Here is a 19741-nt window from a genome sequence, read left to right on the forward strand (position 1 = left end):
GGCCATTTCTGTAGATCTAGGGGCCCAGTGGAACTTTACAGCTGATTATGGGTGGTGGGGTGTCCAGGTAGCAGGGTTTCTTAGTTACCCCCAGCTTAGTAGGTTGGGGTGCAGCACGAGAAGCCCTGTAGTGGTTGATGGACTCCCTTGACCCCTAGTTAGGAACTGCATCCTCAGATGGCATCTGGGGATCTTGGGCTTGCAGGTTAGCACTAGTTGGGCAGCTGGCATCTCCTGCATTACCTTGGTCAGTCCTGTCACTTGTCTGAAATCAATGTCAAAAGAACTGGAAAGGCCAAACATCATGCAAGGAGAAAACACACCAAGTGAGTGACAGAACAATGGCCACCAACTCCTCCAACACTGAATACAATGATCTGGCACTCAAGTAATGTCACAACCGTGCTTATTAGCCTTTTACATGACAAGAGGTTTGCAAGGGTAACATTCTATATCACAAGTGCTTATAAAATATGGGTTTAGTGAATATGATGTAATGTAACCTAATATAGTGTGTAATACACAACAGTAAGTTGACTTGTTAAAAAAGATGACATCACACAAGAAAACAGTATAATTTGATTTTCAGGGTGCCTTTGAGGTTCAAATTGGATCAAACAGTATTACAGACTGACAATCTTAATTATGTAAGTAACTAAAACAGTTCAATATAAAACAAACATCCATTTTATGGTGCAGATATTATATTCCTTTTAACAGCTGTGTTTTCGCTACATATTACCATTGGATATTGTTAAATCACCTTTAAGCCACAATAGATGTCTCTAACTAAATTTTACATTGTACCGCACATATCTTGTAAAATATTTACCCAATTGTAAAATCTGATTGATATGTTATGTGGGGCCACATAATTCTCCAACTTGTGTTTCTGTAAGGGACATAAAGTTCAGGTTCACTCAACCTAAGTCCTCATTTAAGTTTATGTGGACTATTCTCCACATAGGTGGTTCAATCTCCCAAGTTCTAATTTACTCCAAAGGGGCACTCAAAATCGACTATAAAACCAATCAGCATCAAGGAAGAAGGTATGAATATCTTATTATCAGAAGAATACAGAGCCGGACACGTGTAACGCATCTCGCACATAAGTGCTTAATCATAAGCTAAGTTGTCCGATCCAGGAAACACGTTTAAGTTTCAGACTATTAATTAATTAGAGTATGTATGCACTCAACGATTAAAGTACATAAATATATCACTGAAAGCACAACTATGTAATTAAATATAAAATAAAGTTAATTATATTGTGCTATAAATATTAGCAAAGCTATAATCAAATGAGGGAAATAAAAAAAATATCTTGTAGATAAACTAAATCATGTAAATGTGAACAAAAATAAAAAAAAAATAAAAATAATAAATTTAATAAATTCAACCCCTTTTAAAGATTAAATATACATGTAATTAAAGAGGCAAACAATGTGGAAACTGAATATTTATATCACAGTATCATTCACTTTATACAGAATTTTCACATTATAACTATTTCATTACACATTTGTCTTTTTATTGATATATTTTGTACACATTATTTATACTATTTTATTTGCACACATTCCTTTTTTTTACACTTCCTAATATCAGATAACATAGCTTATGATTAAGCACATATGTGCGAAATGCGTTAAGCTCGTCCGGCTCGCTGTCCTTTTGTATTTAATAAAAGCGTTTTATACCTTCTTCATTGGTGCTGACTTGTTTTATAGTCCACATAGAGCAGCTTGTCTCTTTGGAGTGTGTGCCTTTCTGGCGGGGAGTGGATTTCTCACCTGATTTGGATAAGCCTGCGGTTTGTAACTCAAACAGCATGGCTGATACAGCACCAACTAAGCTAGCAGTGTTGTCCCTTATTTTCATGTGAGGTTGGCAGTCCTTACTCACCTACTTAGGGGATAGAGCCACGTCCCATTACCTAGTTACACCTCATTAGCCACACAGAAACAGAACAAGAAAGATCATTTGCTTAACTTCACGTATTACTTGATATCCAGCATGAAACACTGCAAAACTAAGGAAATTATTGTTATGTGCACGATCATGTACTTATGAGTACCAAGACCCTAAGCACAAACAACCTAGTTGCCGCTGACTTACGGCATTGAATGTCATTATGAAATTAAAGGTACTGAACTTCCATTCAACCTCATAGTTTCCTCATTAAAGTATTTTAATTTTTATTGTAAATGGACTGCTCTTCATTTTATATAAATCATTGGCAGAATGGTTTTAATTCAGCCACATAAGAGGGTTTCTGTACACGAACTGCCTTTTTAAGGTCATGCCACAACATCTCGATTGGATTTAAGTCAGGACTTTGGGCCACTCCAAAATCTTCAATTTGTTTCTTTTGAGCCATTCAGAGGTGAACTTGCTTGTGAGCTTCAGATCATTGACCTGCTGCATAACCCAACCGCGCTGGAGCTTTAGGTCAAGAACGGACAGCTAGACGTTCTCCTTTAAGATTTTCTGAGAGAAGAATTTGTGGTTCCATCAATAATGGAGAATCATCAAGGTCCTGAAGCAGCAAAGCAGCCCCAGACCAACGCACTACCACCACCATGTTTGTGCTTATTGTGGAATGCTGTGTTAGCTTTACACCAGATATAATGGGACCTATAAATTAGGAAGGATAGCCATTTAGCTATTTATACAACGTTATCGTTGTATCATGTGCTGCTTTTTGAGACCTTTTAGTTTACGTCACTTTGCAAAACAGATTAGATTATATTGATGTTTAAATTCAGCAGGGTTGGGAGAAAATTGAACCCAATTATCAATTAAATTTGGTTAATTTAGTAACTAAATTACCTTTTCACATAGGGCTAGATAGGGTTTGATAACTTTTTTTTCTTTCTATACGTGAAATAATCATTTAAAAACCATTGTGTTTACTCAGGTTATCTTTGTCTAATATTAAAATTAGTTCGATGATCTGAAACATTAAGCGTGACAAATATGCTAAAATAGAAAAAATCAGGAAGGGCCAAATACTTCTTACAACTGTGATGGTCTCTGCCTTAGCTAATGGGGTTAATTCACTAAACAGAAAGTTACAGGTGTGACGAGGCTAGTTGAAAGAAGCCAGTAGAAAAAGCACAGATTAAGGTGTGAAGTAGGAGGGGGCAGCTCTTCTTCCCATCATAATGCGTGGGGAAATCAGTGAGAAGACGCGTCATGTGATCGTTTGAACTCCCACGTTTCCAGGCATAAATGATGGTGGGTACATTGAAGAACAATTTGATTAAGACTGCACAGAATACTTACTTTTTTGCAATACTTACAGTTTTGCTCATCTGATTCCTCAACCACTTCCAAAGGGTTTTGACTGGAGGTAAACATGGATTGAGAAGAACAACTCTGCCTACTTGATCTCCAGTCTGCAGTAACCTTGGTGTTGAAGGAGCCTGCTGAGTTCCACAGGGTCTGAATAACTAGTAATAAACGCTCAAGAAGACAAGCCCCGTATTACCAAGTGTGATTTATGGGTTTTCTTTTTCTGGTCAATCAACAAAATACCCGGTAACAAGATATTTACAAGGATGTGATATGATATTTAAATACTGTATATACACACCTGTTGCAAATAATTGTTACAGAACTTACATGCATGCATGTTATTACTAGCGTGAAGCAAGAAACTTGTTGGATACACTGATTTATCTACTTGTAAGATTATGTAAAGAAAATGTAATTAAAAATATATATCTATTGATATTGCTAAGATTTTGTAATGTAGTATTAATGTTTTAATAAAAATGATGAAACATTCTTGGGAGAGGTTAACTGTGTCTAGTAAACATCTAGTAAAAGGACTATCACTTTTTCCACCAAATTCCATCCAGCAGGGTTTATTCAGTAACAAATACTGTTACAATTTCAACGCACTGACTTCACGATGCATCATGAAGGGACAACTCCCTGAGCCGACCTACATCATTTATATTTCAAGTTCTTCTCACTGGAGAAATTAACTAGGTTGGCCCTACATCATGCATAATCAGATTGGAAAGATAATACTGCAACCTCATGCTTTGTTGGATGAACCCAATTCTATTGATTGATCTCCACCAATGATCTCCACCAATGAATCTAGCCCCTTATTTCTGCTTTTGGGCCTCAAGCATTAAACGCTTTACTATATACAGTTATTCGAAAAGTGTCCCTTAAAGTAAAATTAGGTCACTATAAACCGTGAACTGATGGTGGGCTTTAAAGGTATAGATAGAATCACGTTTGAAATGATAAGGGTTGGAGCGCAGTTTCACTCTTCTCTGCCCTACAATACTACAGTAGTTACTCTACATTACTCCAAGAAGCAATAACGACCTTGAAACAAACCCCTTAGGTATTTTATATAACGTGTGTACGCATTGTAATTATGGGGCAAAGTTCTATATGGGGTACGGTAACCATGGACCGCCAAAGGAATGTCCCTAATCACATTTTTTCACCAGAAATGCAAATATACATTCCCTAAATATAACATTAGAAGCAGAGATCCTGATGCATTTGAATGTACCAAAACAAGTAAAAACAATACATATTGGATGTGGAACAAAAGACGAATTCAAAATTTTTAAACTAAAACTTTTATTCATTTTAAACTGAGACAAAACATTGAAAAAGTACAATGTAAAACATGCACATTCACAGAATCTAAAACAAGACAAAAAACACTGCATTAAACCATGTTAAAGATCCAAAAACATTAAATAAAAAAAATACAGTGCAGTGGACTTTATTACAGACTTCAGGAACATAGATTAGTAAAACCAAAACCTGAGGGCTTGGATACCACAGACACATTCGGGAAATTCTCCACTCATGCAGCATCACAATTCCTAGTAACAGCAGCAACACGTCAGTGGCTTAAGGATATTGAGGCATCCCACTACTGACTACACATATGGATGTCTGTGTAATATATATATATATTATATATATAATAAAATGATACATATGCTCTCGTATGGCTTTCAGTGTGACAAGAACACACTGTCTATTAACTAACAATAACAAACAATACTCAAGAAGAACAAGGAAACATCTAGTATCCTCAAATTCTGTGCAAAGACAAATAAAGTAAGACAGGTGGAACAGAACACCATAGCCCTTATCTATAAAGCAAAAATCCTAGGGCAGTTCTAAGTATGGAATAATCTCCACTGAAACCAAAGGAATGTTACCGATGACTGATCCGCTTCGACCCACTCAGCCGCATTCATTTTCCTTTATAAATAAGGCCTGATGTACAAAAAAAAGTTTCAAACCTTTTTACTATTGAACCTGACGTTTCCAAAAGCATACAGTAGTAATAAAAGCATAGTGCAAGCTTGTAAATCAAGAGAGGGATGGGGATTTCATATATCAAATGTGAAATATTAACTCATGCAGACTAAACAAGTACGTTCACTGGAACCACAATTGCTTTCACGTAACCACAAATTCGAAACAACTTTAATTTAAAATAAAAAAAAAATCTTTGCATCAAGATCTGAATGGGAAGTTACAATGCTCAAAGTAAAAAGCCAACTTTCTTTGATTTGTTATACTACATTCTGGGTATTTTTCTGCAGAGGTTTCAGTAATATACAATATAGAAAAATAAGAAAATAAGAAAACAAATGGCAAAACATTCCACGAAAATGTTCAATAGATCTGTGGAAATGTTTATGATTACATTTACTATAGACAGTTAATGTTTAACCTTTAATCTCTTAAAATGTATTTTGGTTAAGTTTAAAGCTATATTTTATATATATATTTTGTATAAAACATGTACAATGTTTGTATCAGACTAATTCACGAATTTTTGCTTTAAACGTCTTTAAAGTACATGATGGTAGAAATTTGCAAAAAATGTATTAAAACTACATTAAAAAGCACATGAACTGTGTATTCACATCCTTACAGGCATTTAATAGATCACATTTTGCGTTGTCTGTATTTTCTAGAACTCAATTATCCTCATAACTTTTATATGCTTGTAGTACACAGCGATTCAAAAATCACTTTTCTCTCTCTCCAAAAAAATGGCATGAAATGCTACCCAGGAAGCAATGCTTACACAAGGTACCCTTTTTGTGTAAATTGTCTGTTTTGTGTAAAACTATAGTATATAGGGGATTGTTGCCATAAGAAATATTTGTTCAGACAACAAACCATATTAGTCAAAGTGTACAATGACATCTATAGTTAGGGTCTGACTGAATTAGAAATTGTTAAATATCACACTTCATGGTGGACCCTTTTTTTTTTTTATATCTGGACAAAATTCATTAAAATTAAAAAAAAAAAAAAAAAAAAAACCCCAAAAACAGAGAAGTGTTTTTGTAATTTCTATGCAGGCACTTAATGGAATTCTGTATTATATCAGTATAAGCTACATTGTGATTTATTTTTAATTACAGACTCTAAATAGATTCTACAACTGGATAGAACTTTATATAGATTTACTATAGTTACTAACAATAACAAATGGAGGACACTTTAATTATAAAAAAGTCTGGTTTCAGTTTTTTTTTTCCAACAGGTTGAAATGCAGAGAGGGAATTTAGTGTAACTAATTAAATATGAACATGTGAAGTCCATTGAATGAGTTGAAAAGTAAAATTATTTTACACATTTTGGGAAAAGCAATTTAGATAATGTGGAATGTTCAACCTATTGATAAAGTATGTAGCATTTAATTCTAGTTTGAAAAAATTATTTCTGGGAAAAAATAAATTATTGCAAACCAACGAAAAGCTTAAGAACTATCCATAAAAAACAAAACAAAAAAAACTTCTAAAAAAAAAAAAAATACAAAAAAACCCCAACTTTAAAATTGCCTTAGAAATCTAGTTGCTTGTTTAAATTCATTTTTTTTTAATAAATAGTAAATTGGCAAAACTTTAATACAATGTTAAGGTATGAACACAAAAACAGTTTAGCTGCAAAAAGAAATTTTTGTGTAAAAAAAATAAATAAAAATTGACGTTTGTGAAATCCACCTTTTAGACTGCATTCACATTTTTTTTTTAAATACAGGGAAGGTAAAAGGGGAAGTATTAGTAAGGCTGAAGGTGTACAACAGACAATAAGAGCAAGTGCCATTAAGGCAAGCAGACAAGGCGTCACATATCGCAGTGTACTCCCTTCCGATTTTTTTCTTCTACATTTTGTGAGCATAGAAGTAAGTGATATGGGAAAACACCTTCTTCGTTGGCAAACATTTTTATTCAAATAATTGGATACTTTATCCCCTTGGTGGCGAGGCAAGCTAATCCTAATATGAATGAGATATTTTGGCAGATCTTCTTACCTTACCTTTCAGCACTCTGTTTGGGCAGCACATCACGAGCATTATTTACAGTGGTAAAGGTTTAAGAGTCTCCCTGTTGCGACGAATCTTCGCTCTCATTAGTAATACTGCACTAGTTATTGTTAAAAACTAGCGGCAAAAGTATGTTTGAAGTGTATCGTCACGACTGAAATCTACACATTTGCCTCAGTTGCACAAACTGTCGTCTTTTAAGCATTTTTTGTATTATTAAAAGGATGTTTTGACCACAGACTTTTTATTTTTTTTAAAGCTCTATGGAGGAGCTCTGAGAAGACAGCGTTTTATCTCACACACGTCTTGTGGTTTAGTACTGAAGCATATCGCACAGTCGAACCCACATCAGCTTCGTTTTACCATTCTTCTGGTTTTTGCTTCGTGGTGTCATAAGCTCTGATCACTTCAGACTGTGAGACTATTCCGTTTTCATCTTGAGAGAAGGCATATCCATCTATAGAACAAAATGACATTTGGTAAGCATGTGGTCAAGAATTTTAAGTACACCGATATTTAATAAAACAGCAGCGATAAAACAAAAAGTTACAAGACAGCATGGTAAAAAAAAGAAGGTATGGTAATACTGAAAGCACTTAATTAAAATACATACTTTTACCTCCACACTTATTCTGTACTGTAGTATATATGTAAACTTTTTAAAACATTAAAAAAAAAAGCTGTGGAGAACCCCTGCATAGGGAAAAAATATGCACTAACATAAATAAAAATGAAGGACTAACTTACGTAGCAGATTTTGCTGTACGGATTCTGAGCGGTACATGCTCGTGGTGTTTTTCTTAAAGACGTTTTTCAGTAATTGAGCTCTCTCGGTTAAGCTGTGTGAGGGGAAAAAGGGCATTTTATACACACATTTGCATGGGTTCAAATACACTTTGAATAAAGTGGAATGTACACATTTTCAGATTCATTACATGAGACTGAAGACAATTCTGACAATTTTTCTACTAGGTCACAGTTTACAAGTAGTGGAAGTAGAGCAGCTTTCCAGCAGAAGTGTTAGGAGTTAATATAGTGAGTGGATTTAAAAACCCACGGGATGGACAAGACCAGGGACCAGCATTGGTAAGGTTTGAGGATTTAGCGCAGGTAGAAAATGATGCATCCAAATATTCAACCAAATAATCCATCAGTCGGTGATAAAGACAGCACTGCACATTGTAGAAGCTTTTTGTAGCAGAGATGTGCCGTGCTGCTAAACATTTTATCGCCTACTGTTGGATTATTTTGTTGAATAAAGGAAAGTGCGAGTGCCAGAGCCATTTGTTTATTTGACGGTACGGAGCAGACACCAGCTTCCCACTGAGGGGATAGTCTTTTACTTTACAACCCAATGAATCAAATATACTCAAAGGTTTATATGGCAAACCATATAATGGAGGATTCATTTGCACAACTAGGTATATACAATCTGGTCCTGTTGGAAAGTATAGTTATAACTATGGAAACAGATTCTGAATCCCTGCAACGAATTTTCATGAATAAAACCGAGAAATTTAAATGCATCAATTCCTTTATCCCACAAATTACATTTAAAGCCCAAAAAGTATTGCAAAAGTATTACAATCAGAATTCAAGGTTAGTTGACTCAATAATACTACTAAATAATACTACCAACTATACCGCTGGAGGTCCTAAATAGTATAAAAAAAACCCTGGTGAAGGGAGCATAAACCCTAGAAAAACAAATAATAAAAAACTGGAGAAATGCTCTCAAAAGATCTAAAACATAACTTTATTGATACATTGAACACCCCAAATAATGAAGATTATGCAAATAAATGTAATAGTGAATGGAAAAAAAAACACAAAAATTGAAAGAAAGAATGACAGGTGATAAACAATATAAAAAAAACTTAAACTAGTGACTCAAATAAATAAATAGAGATTGGGATTCCTACATTCTAATTAGCATATCATGGTGGAAACCTATAAGCCAATAGCAAATAACTCAAGTTTGTTACTTATTTAAGTCACTCGTTTGCGGTGGAGACCTTTTTTGTTAAGTTTTTTTATTTTGTTTTTCGATTTGTGTTCAGCAACCTGTCTATTTTTTCATTCACTATTCCGCTATTTTGGGTGTTTCATAACTTTAACTGATAGATGTTCTAGATCAGTTGAGAGCATTTTCTCCAGTTTTTCAAATACCTATAACACTACTGCTACTACTAATACTAAATTATTACACTGCAAATCTTTAGCCAATATTTAAAAGATTGAAGCAGAACTATACCTTTTTCCATGAACAACAGCACCTGGATCCTGAGACTTTGCTTCGAGGTCCTGAACTTCATCAACTAAAGTCTTGAAACTGGTTCTTTTCACACTTAAATATATGCAAATAAAAAAAATGACAGATAATGAATACTTAGAATAAACAATGTATGTGTACGCATAGTTCATTTTTCAATTCTAAGAACTGCGTTTTCCCAAAACTGCAATATCTCACGCTAAATAAAAATCAACATAATAAAGAAATAAAAATGTTCATACTCACGTTTTATAAAAAACATCAAGAAGTAAGGATGCTATAGGGATGAAGATGAGACCCATCCAGAAAAATCCAGATTGGAACATCATATCTGCCTGTAAGAGATTTATCATGCAGAGTTAAAATGCTTTTTATTCTCTTCATATACATATTGCTTAATTTCCATATATGAAAAGAACGCTCAGATTACAGCGACACTTTCTTCTTTATACTTATGTGGTCAATATCATGAACGGTGCATGCCGACAATGTGTGAAAACACCTGTCACACTGCTGGAGCTAAAGGCTTTGCAAAACTCTATGGAACACCATATATCTACATCAAAAACTAAAATAAACACGTGCAGTCATGCAGAAATTGCTCATATGCTCCAATAATAACAGAAAAATGCATTTACACGTTTAAGCAAAAGCTTGTTTTTAACCGCTTGAATGTTTAAAACACTTGATTAGCATCTACTGACTTCTGTATAACCTGGTTATTGAATAAAGCACATAAAATGGACAAACAATATCATTACAATTATTATTTAGAATAACTGCCAAGCAATAAACCATCGCAAGACAACACAAGATTCAAAATGCTTCTTCTGTTCCTCAATGTTTACCAACGAGGTCACCACCGACTCCATAACTCCGACAGCTAATTTACAAGGAGACTACTATGGAAACGATATAAACAATGCTAGAAATATTTAGGAATGCCTTTGAAGGAAATATTTATTGATCAAAATAAAGAGTTTCTCTAACTGTAGCTACACCGCGTTTCAAGCGTTTGCCAGCATAATGGAGAAGCGGCTATAATGTAGGCCTTAGGATGTTAATGCTGACCATTGTAATGCTAACTATGAATAATGGGGTTCCTATTCAGTTCACCCAGCCTTTGGCTTAGCAAATGAACATCAACTAAGAGGGAGGTGTGAAGTTTTTCTCCGCGTCATATCTGAAAGCCTGTCAGATTTTGTTTTTCTTCAATTGCTGAGTTAATCCAAACCTAAAAGATTTAAAGCTGACATTCGCATTAAAGACAGAAGGCTTCTTTGTATATTTTGGATCAAGAAAGGGGAAAAGTAAAATCCCACAGAAGCATTTCCTTCCTTTTTTGTTCCAAAAAAAAAGGCTACCCCTCAACTCTGTAGAAACCATTTTTGTTTCTAACTTTTCACATTTCTCCACACACAAGCTGGTCAGCTGGGAAATGACAAACCAATCCCTCAGACAATGGCAGAAACAGGGGCAGCCTGTTCTAAGGATGGGCTCCGTCTGACTAGGACTGCCGTTTACAAACTGCTCCTAATGCGTGAGATTTGCAGCCAATGCCAAGATTCCTCTTTCTTATGAAACCAAATGGAATCTGCCACAAAAGTGGCTCTCGTGGGAATTCATAAGGGCTCAGAAATTAGGCTTGAAAAGCCCAGAATAATGAAGGGCTAGCAGCCTCGAGGTACAAAGAAAGAATAGCGCGTACTACATGGAGTTAGATACTGTGTTCATTAAATAGAACGTGGCGCCAGTGACGAAGGTTATGCTGAGGCAGCCGACGTTCGGTACCATAACTGCAACATAGAGGTCAACGCCAGGCAAAACGGACCCTTAATTAAGATCCAACTGTTTTAGGCTGAACCGGTACATAAGGTGGAACATTTTTTCTACCGTGTCATATTCAGGTAACAGTCGTAGTGATTTCAGATGTTTAAACTTGCTTATGATTATGCTACGCTCCAACTTAGTATTAAGGCGATTACGCCATGAATCTCTGAACTCCATCACTGTGAACTCACAATCACGACCCAGAGTGATGGTTGTTGGGTATAACAAATCACATAATCACCCATCACATATTTACTAACTAGATGCAGCGCGGGTGGGCTCGGCGCTTCAAATCCACCCGATCTCATGGCAGCGTGAATCATGTCAAACTCGACAGTAGAATATGAGCTGTACTGTGTGCAGCTTTGGTCAGAGGAACATGATGCCATCGAGTGTATAGTGAGTTCAAACGCAAAGTCACCAACAAAAAACCCGTAAGATTCACAGGTGTTTTTTCAACATTTATAACACATTAATACACAAAACCAACCAAATGAAAGTTTCTGTTACAAGTAGAACCCATTAGACATCTCGGGGAAAGAGTTTAAACCACACTACATTCTGGTATGAAAACTTCTGAAAAGAAAAAAAAAAAAAAAAGAAAAACAGGGAATTATATTTATATAATAAATCTGATTTATATGTTTGCTGGCATTGCTGTAACATAACGCATATCAAACAAAATTAAAAGAAATTCTATTTTTCAATTTGCTGTTTTTCCGGTGGATTTTATTTCAAACTAAAAATGAGCTGTATTCCACTGTTTTCCAGAGAGGGTATGCTGCTGGGACAGAGGCAGAGATGCACAGTACAGGATAAAAGAACACACAATATTACTTTAACAGAAACCTTTCAGGTTTGGTAGTCAACAGAAAAGCAACCTATGCATCTCACCCCATGCCTCCTACGTTGCTCTGTAAGCTTTTTGTTCTATTCTACACATCGGAGGACGCTTAATAGCTTTCCAAGATGCAGGTGTAGTGGTGGCTCGAAAGAGCTCATTCCCAACTCACACAGAAAGCGCTATGTGCTCGTCACCGGTGCTTTTCTCTGCGTTAATCACGATGACATCACATCTAGTTATAAGCTGTACAAGCTTATACAGGGTATAAATCCTCTGGAGGGTTCTACCGATTAAGGCATAAATATACATGTTTATAAAGTCAAGCTGAGTGGAAGCTATAAAAATTATAGTTCCACACACAGTGCGATATGTGGAGCGATTAAAGAGAAACTGCGGGTCAAGTACCAGCTGGTTCTATATAAGGGGCAGACTAATCACGGCTGTCAATCATTTGGTAAACTACGGCTCCCCAGAAAACACCATACTGCTTTGTAAAAGTATTTTGTATGTTTTACAGAAATCAGTTACACCTAATTCAGGACAATAATCTTACACATGGCCTGCAGCATGGATATGGCACAGCAAAGTACTAAGCACATAATACTAGACTTGTGCATCCCGATTCGTACAAATTTCATTTTTAACCCCTTAAGGACCGGGCTCATTTTTCGTTTTCTACCCTGTGGGACCGAGGCTGTTTTGACACTTTTGTGGTGCTTGTGTTCAGGTGTAATTTTCTCCTCACCCATTTAGTGTACCCACATAAGTTATATATTGTTTTGTTTTTTTCAGGACAAGATGGGCTTTCTTCAGATACCATTATTTTGATCGTATCATCTTATTTACTATAAAAAAAATAAAAAAAACATGGTGAAAAATTGAAAAAAAAGACATTTTATGACTTTTATTTGAAAAATCTTTTACTCACCTAAAAAAGCAAGTAAAAAAACTAGCTAAATAGATTCTACTACTTGTCCTGAGTTTAGAGATACCCAATGTTTTTTTGCTGTTTTTTGTACGTTATAGGGCAATAAGTACAAGCAGCGTTTTATGATTTCCAAATCTTTTTTAACAAATCTGGTCAGTCTGCCTACATCTCCTCTTTGGAACATCTTTGAAGCCGGTTAACTCAATTTAACCCATTCAAACCATATATTTTTGAAAACTAGACACCCCAGGGTATTCCAAATGCTGTTATTTTAACCCTTTCCATGCACCAATTATACAACTACACTTTGTCAAACTTTGTAATAGTAATTTTTTTTATTTTTTTTTCCACACAAATTGTACTTTGGTTATAGATATACAGGTTCTGGTATATGTGACTGTCAAACAACCCCCCAATATGTGTTCAGCAACATCTCCTGAGTACAGCGATACCCCACATGCATGGGTTTGTCAGATTGTTTGGCTGGTAAAAGGCTACTTTTGGGGCATGCGTAATTCAGGTGGTCATTTGGTCATTCTGCCTCCATCTCCTCTTTGGAATATCTTTGAAGCCGGTTAACTCAATTTAACCCATTCAAACCATATATTTTGGAAAACTAGACACCCCAGGGTATTCCGAATGCTGTTATTTTAACCCTTTCCATGCACCAATTATAGAACTACACTTTGTCAAACTTTGTAATAGTAATTTTTTTCACACAAATTGTACTTTAGTTATAGATATACAGGTCCTGGTATATGTCACTGTCAAACAACCCCCCAATATGTGTTCAGGAACATCTCCTGAGTGCAGTGATACCCGACATGCATGGGTTTGTCGGGTTGTTTCAGATTTAAAATGCCACATTTGGGAAGTGCGCTTTTTTTCTCCATTTTGGTCAGTCTGTACCTATGCCCTATCTGTGAGCTAGGCCACTCCAATTTACCCCATCAGCCATTTTTTTTATATATTAGACACCCCTTGGGTATTTGAAGTGCTTTTATTTTAACTCTTTGAGATTTTTGAGAAATGTTAGCACTTGCTCAAAATAAACTTTATTTTTTTATTTTTTTTATTTTTTTAATACTTTTTTTATATTTTTTTTTTTACACATTTTGCTGGTACTGGATGGTTCATCTAGTGACATCACTGCATAATTATTTTTAAATGTTAGCACATTTTTTTTTTTTTTTCCATTTTTTTTTTTTATTTTTTTTTGAATATTTTACTGATCACATAGTGATTAGAAAGCTGGGCTCCATTGACTTGCATGGTTGAATGCAGTACCTGTATTCAACCAGCAAGTGGAGCCAGTTCTCTAGAGGGTCTGGAGACCATCTAGCAAACTTTTTCTTGTTTGTTTTTTTTACAGAGCGGCGGCCATCTTACTTGATGGCGAAGATCACCGGCAGCTGCGGCTGTGACCGCTCTCCGGAGCGGTCACAGCCCACCTAAAGGTAAGTGTTTGGTGTCGCTGGATGCCTCCTGATGGAGGCATTCCAGCGACACCATTTAAGTTTAGGAGGCGATCGTTGATCGCCTCCTAAACGCTTTTAAAACGGGCGTCCGCCGCCATACAATGTATGGCGGCTGTTGACGCCCCGGGGAGGGGCCAGACATGGCCCCCGATGCCGATCTCGGCCTTGCTGAATGCCTCGACATCGAGGCATTGCAGCAAGGCCGTTTAAGCGAAGAAAGTGATCCTTGATCACTTTCTAAGCTTATTTAACTTTTTGACGGTTCAGGACCGTCAAAGGTCATTTAGTGACCTTCTTGTCATGACGGTCCTGAACCGGCAAAGGTCGCGAAGGGGTTAACTAAATGTGTCAAGTTTTGTGCATTTCTATGAATCTCCGATAACTAAAAGTGTCTTCAACGAAACAAACGAAAACAAACAAAACCTCCAAAGTATCTTTAAGGCTCGTTCATCTGTTTGGCCTTTTTTGGCACCATAACAATTAGTTTTAGCTCTCTTTCAGGATGGGAAAGGACTGCATGTGAAGGGTTAATAATAAACTGATAGGTAGAAGTAGGTTATTGAATCAGCTTCACGGGTAAACTAGACACCAACAAATCCACAACTGCCCCAGCAAAGGGTGTGAGGCCGCAGCCTTCTGTAAGAGTGAGACTACTTCCCAGAGACAGGTGGGGCAAAGACACCCACAGCACCAGCATACCCTAGAAGACGGGCATTCAAGGGGCAAGCAGCAAATAAACTGACATGATTGTATCATTGTAGCTTATCGTTGTCAGAAGTGCAAATTTTTCCATGATTGAGGGAGAGCCCTTTAGGCAGCTGATAGAGGCCCACTACTTCCCACTACTGCCTCCCGTCGCACCACCTTCAGCAGCACCGTAGTGCTCTCCCTTTGCTGGTCTCGTGTCTCATTGTTAGGAGGAATGGTCCAAAGATGCGCCCCAAGTGCACAGCATGCCTTTCTTTCACTGACGGCTGCCCAAATATTTGGAAGGCAGTACTATTGCAAGCTGGTGTAGGCACACGGGTGACATCCGAGGGCAGGGCAGCAGGGTTACAGATCCTTTCTACTCCACGCTGAGGTTATGGATGAGCAGCACACTTCAGCTCACATTTTGGCAGCTCTTAGGAACTGACCAACTGCATTCACCATGTTTACTGCCACATCAAAGATGAGTACTATATGGGCTTGTGTTGCACGGCACATACAGCATCTGGCGGTAACAGCAGCTATTCCAACTGTGGGGCAGAGTAGGCTGTCAAAACTAATCGCAAAGTGCCGTAAAATTGCCAGGCACTTTCACCATAGCATAAAGCCAAGCCAGCAGCGGAGGGAGAAGTAGGAGAAGGTGTGTCTAGTCCAGTACATCTACGTTACAATGTAGTCACCCACTGGAACTCTACTGGGGACATGATGGAACAGATCCCTACAGCAACATCTTCATACGTGTCCAATCCCTTGCACCCATGCAGAGCAGCGCTAAATACACCGAAGAAGAAGCCATTTGGACGGAGGCTCTAGATTATTTGATGGGTACCACTCAAGTTCCCCAAAGATTAGTGCTTCTAAAATGGTTAAAGCCTACCTTGAACTACCACTATCACCTACTACTGACCCCCTACATTATTGGGACCAAAAAGTGGTTATCTATCCAGTCTTTCCTTAGAGACCCAACCGCTGCTTTCATGTCCAACCACCAGTGTCCAAAGTAGGTTACCCAGCACTTAATATTGCTTAATATTGCATATTGCATATTTTTTTTTTAAATCTAATATTGTGGAAATTTAGTCCTGTACAATCTGGATGTGTCTCTGTCCTGTCTCTGTGCCTGTCCTATGCCCTGTCTCTGCAGCTCAACCGCCTTCATTACTCTGGGGGAAAACAAAATTTGTCTGAGCACTAAAGGAAATCTTCATCCAAATAGATTTTGCTGTGACACATTTCATGGTAAAAATCCTTATTCATTATTATTGTATTTACATTTTCATGCAATGTGTTTCATGTAATTGGAATAAAGGTTGTTACCATTTGAACAAATCAAAAGAATGAAATTGTGGTCTCATTGAACTACTGATCAGAGTTACAAAATATGGATATTTAAAACATGGGAAATACAATCCTGCAAATATGAACATCTGTACGTTTATATATTCTATTATCTAAGCATGTTTACCCTGCAAATCTCTATTATGTTTCAAAAGTGTATGAAATACATAGACATTGTTTCACTTCATTTGCCTGTGTTTTATTGATCCCTAAAGATACAGCATGAAACAGATGGAGCCCTTTCAAAGCTTTCCATTATATGATGGCAAGCCTCATTTACTACAGTTGGTTCACAGATATTGAGCTCCTCATATAAATAACATCTTGAAACATTTTATTTCATTACTTGCTGCATAATTTATATTGCCGATATGCCATAATGAAATCATTCAATCTACAGCTAAGGTTGGCTTACTAGGGTCAGATCGCAAAATATGTGTTCCCATCACTCGAGTAAGCACACCCACTGACAGAACTATGGCCCAAAATGAAAAAAGACATCCATTAAAAAGGACCTCACACAAATCACATCCCAAATATACTCAAAGGTGCAATCAGGACCTCTTCAAATGAGTTCAAGTGGATTAGTGGCTGAGTGATTGTGTGCCGATTACTCAATATAAAATGTACTAGTGCATGTTTCCATTAAGGCTGCAGTAAGATTTTATGCTAATAAAATAGTTAATTTCTCTTTAGGGAAAGACAGACCTTTAGACACTTCCTAGCAGAATAATAAGACTAAAAGAGGTAAGAGTAATATTTAAATCCTACAGAGCAGGCACTAATAACCATTTCCCTATGTCCATCCGACACAAAACGTTTAGGCTCAACTTACAAATATATGATAGGGAAGAATTCAAACTAATTTTGGAATCATTTTAGAATGGGGAAGGACAGGTAGGGTTGGTTTAGTAACCATCATCTCCATAATAAGACAGACTTGGGTAACTGAGTGAGTAACGCAGAATGCCATTGTACTGTTTTCCAACAGAAGAGCTCAGTAACACTTTTAAAAAGTAAATTTTCTTCAAAGTAAAATACACTGTTAGATATAATTGATAACCAGTGTCACGCCCTAGAGGCAATTTTACTGCCATTTTACCCTTATGCCCTTGAGCTAATTTTACTGACATCAAACAGAGAATTACCATTTAGACTAAAAAAACCCCCAAACATTACATACCATAGATTGTTACAAGTGTCGGGTAATGTAAACGATACATAACCAGTAGCCGGCGACATTGTTGTTTACAGTAGTATGGATACGGTGTGGATTTGGCCCCTCGCAAAGTGATTTTCCTTTCATTTTGAAACAAAGGCAATTTCCGGAATATTTAAGTTTTGCAATAAGCATAAACAAAAGTCAGGGTCAGACTTTAGGTAAGGTTAAAATATATTTGTCCCGACCTGTATATATTTGTCCCGGGACAAACTTATGTCAGTTTTTCTGGAGCTACAGCTGAAAAGTCAGTCAAGGTGAAAATTCTTCATACTCTCACTCAGGGTCACTCGGGATCCTCATCTAAAACAGTTTATACCCCAAATGTTGTTTACAAAGACATTTCTGATATGTAAGAATTATCATCCCATCCATTGTGTCTGCATTACCCCTGACTTTAATATCTAGTATCTTCTAGACGCTAGGCTTATTGAATGTGGAGCAGGAGTAATAACACAACACGATCTCTCCATCATAGCTGTTGCAGTGGGCTAGAAGGGCATAGGGGCTATAAATCAAAAATACACACCACGTGTGTACTCTCGAGTAATTACGGTGATGGTTGCCACAGGCACCTATCCTCAAATCAGTGTTACACACAAAACATCCCAAGACGCCTAACTGGATATTATATAATCAAATGAACTTTTATACCGGGCTAACATTTGGATACCTACGGCATAGGGGTGAAGGGGCAAGTCATATAACTGCTTTTTTTGTTATAGTAGTCTATAAAAATCAATGTGACTTAAAAAGATGGTTTTTTTGTAGTGTAACGTCACTGTTTTACTTTTTTTTTTTTTTTTTTTTTACATCAAATATATTTAAATTTCCTATTAAATAGCATTGTGTTTCTAGAAGAAAAAAGAAAAGGTAATATTACCATTTATCACTGAGAATTAAAAGTTCTACTCAAAACGTCGTGGGTTAATTATAGCTTTAATTCTGCCTGAAGCTAAGCCTGTGACCAGTACAAAGCATGTGGGGCACTGGGAGCCAGCGAGTGCAGGAAGAGGAAGTTAAGGCATCTGCCATCTTGCAATTTATGAAAGAAAAACAGGGGCTAGTAAAGAAATAGTAAATCATGTTGGAACCACATTGTCGAGGAGAGATGGTGATTAAATCATGTGTCACAAACACGTCTGGAGTACATTCAACATAATCACATTACCACAGAGGGCAAATTCACTACACCAAGGGGTTCTCAAGGTTAGACTACTATAGCCAACATTCACCATGCCTCTGGCACTCAAACGGTTAAACAGAAAACACAATACTGCTTTTGGTCCAGAATATGAAACCTCAAGCTCTGCAGATGTGATTTACAGTAATCTGAATATATACTGAATGTCGCACAAAACTGTCACTTTAATGAAATGTGACTTGGAATAATAAATATGAACGCTGCTAACAATATTTAACTGTTTTACGATTGTGAAAATACTACAGGAAGCAGCGGGAACCATTTCTGCACTTAGTCTGGCTCAATGACAGGCAAGATGACTTTTATAGCTCGGAGAACAAACAGTTATTTATTCCAGGTGGGGAGACATTATGTCATCTGTGCTGGATCCGAGTGTATAATATCAAGCGCAAAGATGTTAAGTCTACATATATCACCAGCACGAAACTGCTAAGCTAGAAACATGAATGGGGAGTTGTTACAAAAGTGTTAAATCGGAGACAGATATTTGACTAGTTCTGGGTATACTGAAAAGGTGTCTAATTTCATCGGGAGAATAGTTGATATACTTTTATCTTAATTACAAATGGCTATGTCATGGT

The 19741-nt window shown here is 36.7% G+C and overlaps 1 protein-coding gene across 5 annotated transcripts in view; it reads right to left on the minus strand.

Moving 5' to 3' along the window:
- Positions 1-7182: 7182 nt before the first annotated feature.
- Positions 7183-19741, minus strand: part of ATP8A1 (ATPase phospholipid transporting 8A1) — a 90172-nt gene continuing 77613 nt past the window's right edge. For all 5 annotated transcript variants that reach the window (XM_053458412.1, XM_053458415.1, XM_053458410.1 and 2 more), the window contains 4 exons: positions 9858-9946; positions 9594-9686; positions 8087-8178; positions 7183-7796 (listed from right to left, as the gene is read on the minus strand). In XM_053458412.1, the coding sequence (XP_053314387.1) occupies positions 7699-7796; positions 8087-8178; positions 9594-9686; positions 9858-9946 (372 nt within the window). In that variant the 3' untranslated portion in view covers positions 7183-7698. The remainder of the gene's footprint in view (positions 7797-8086; positions 8179-9593; positions 9687-9857; positions 9947-19741) is intronic.

Source organism: Spea bombifrons, chromosome 1 (genome assembly GCF_027358695.1).
Source record: "Spea bombifrons isolate aSpeBom1 chromosome 1, aSpeBom1.2.pri, whole genome shotgun sequence".
NCBI classification, from domain to species: Eukaryota; Metazoa; Chordata; class Amphibia; order Anura; family Pelobatidae; genus Spea; species Spea bombifrons.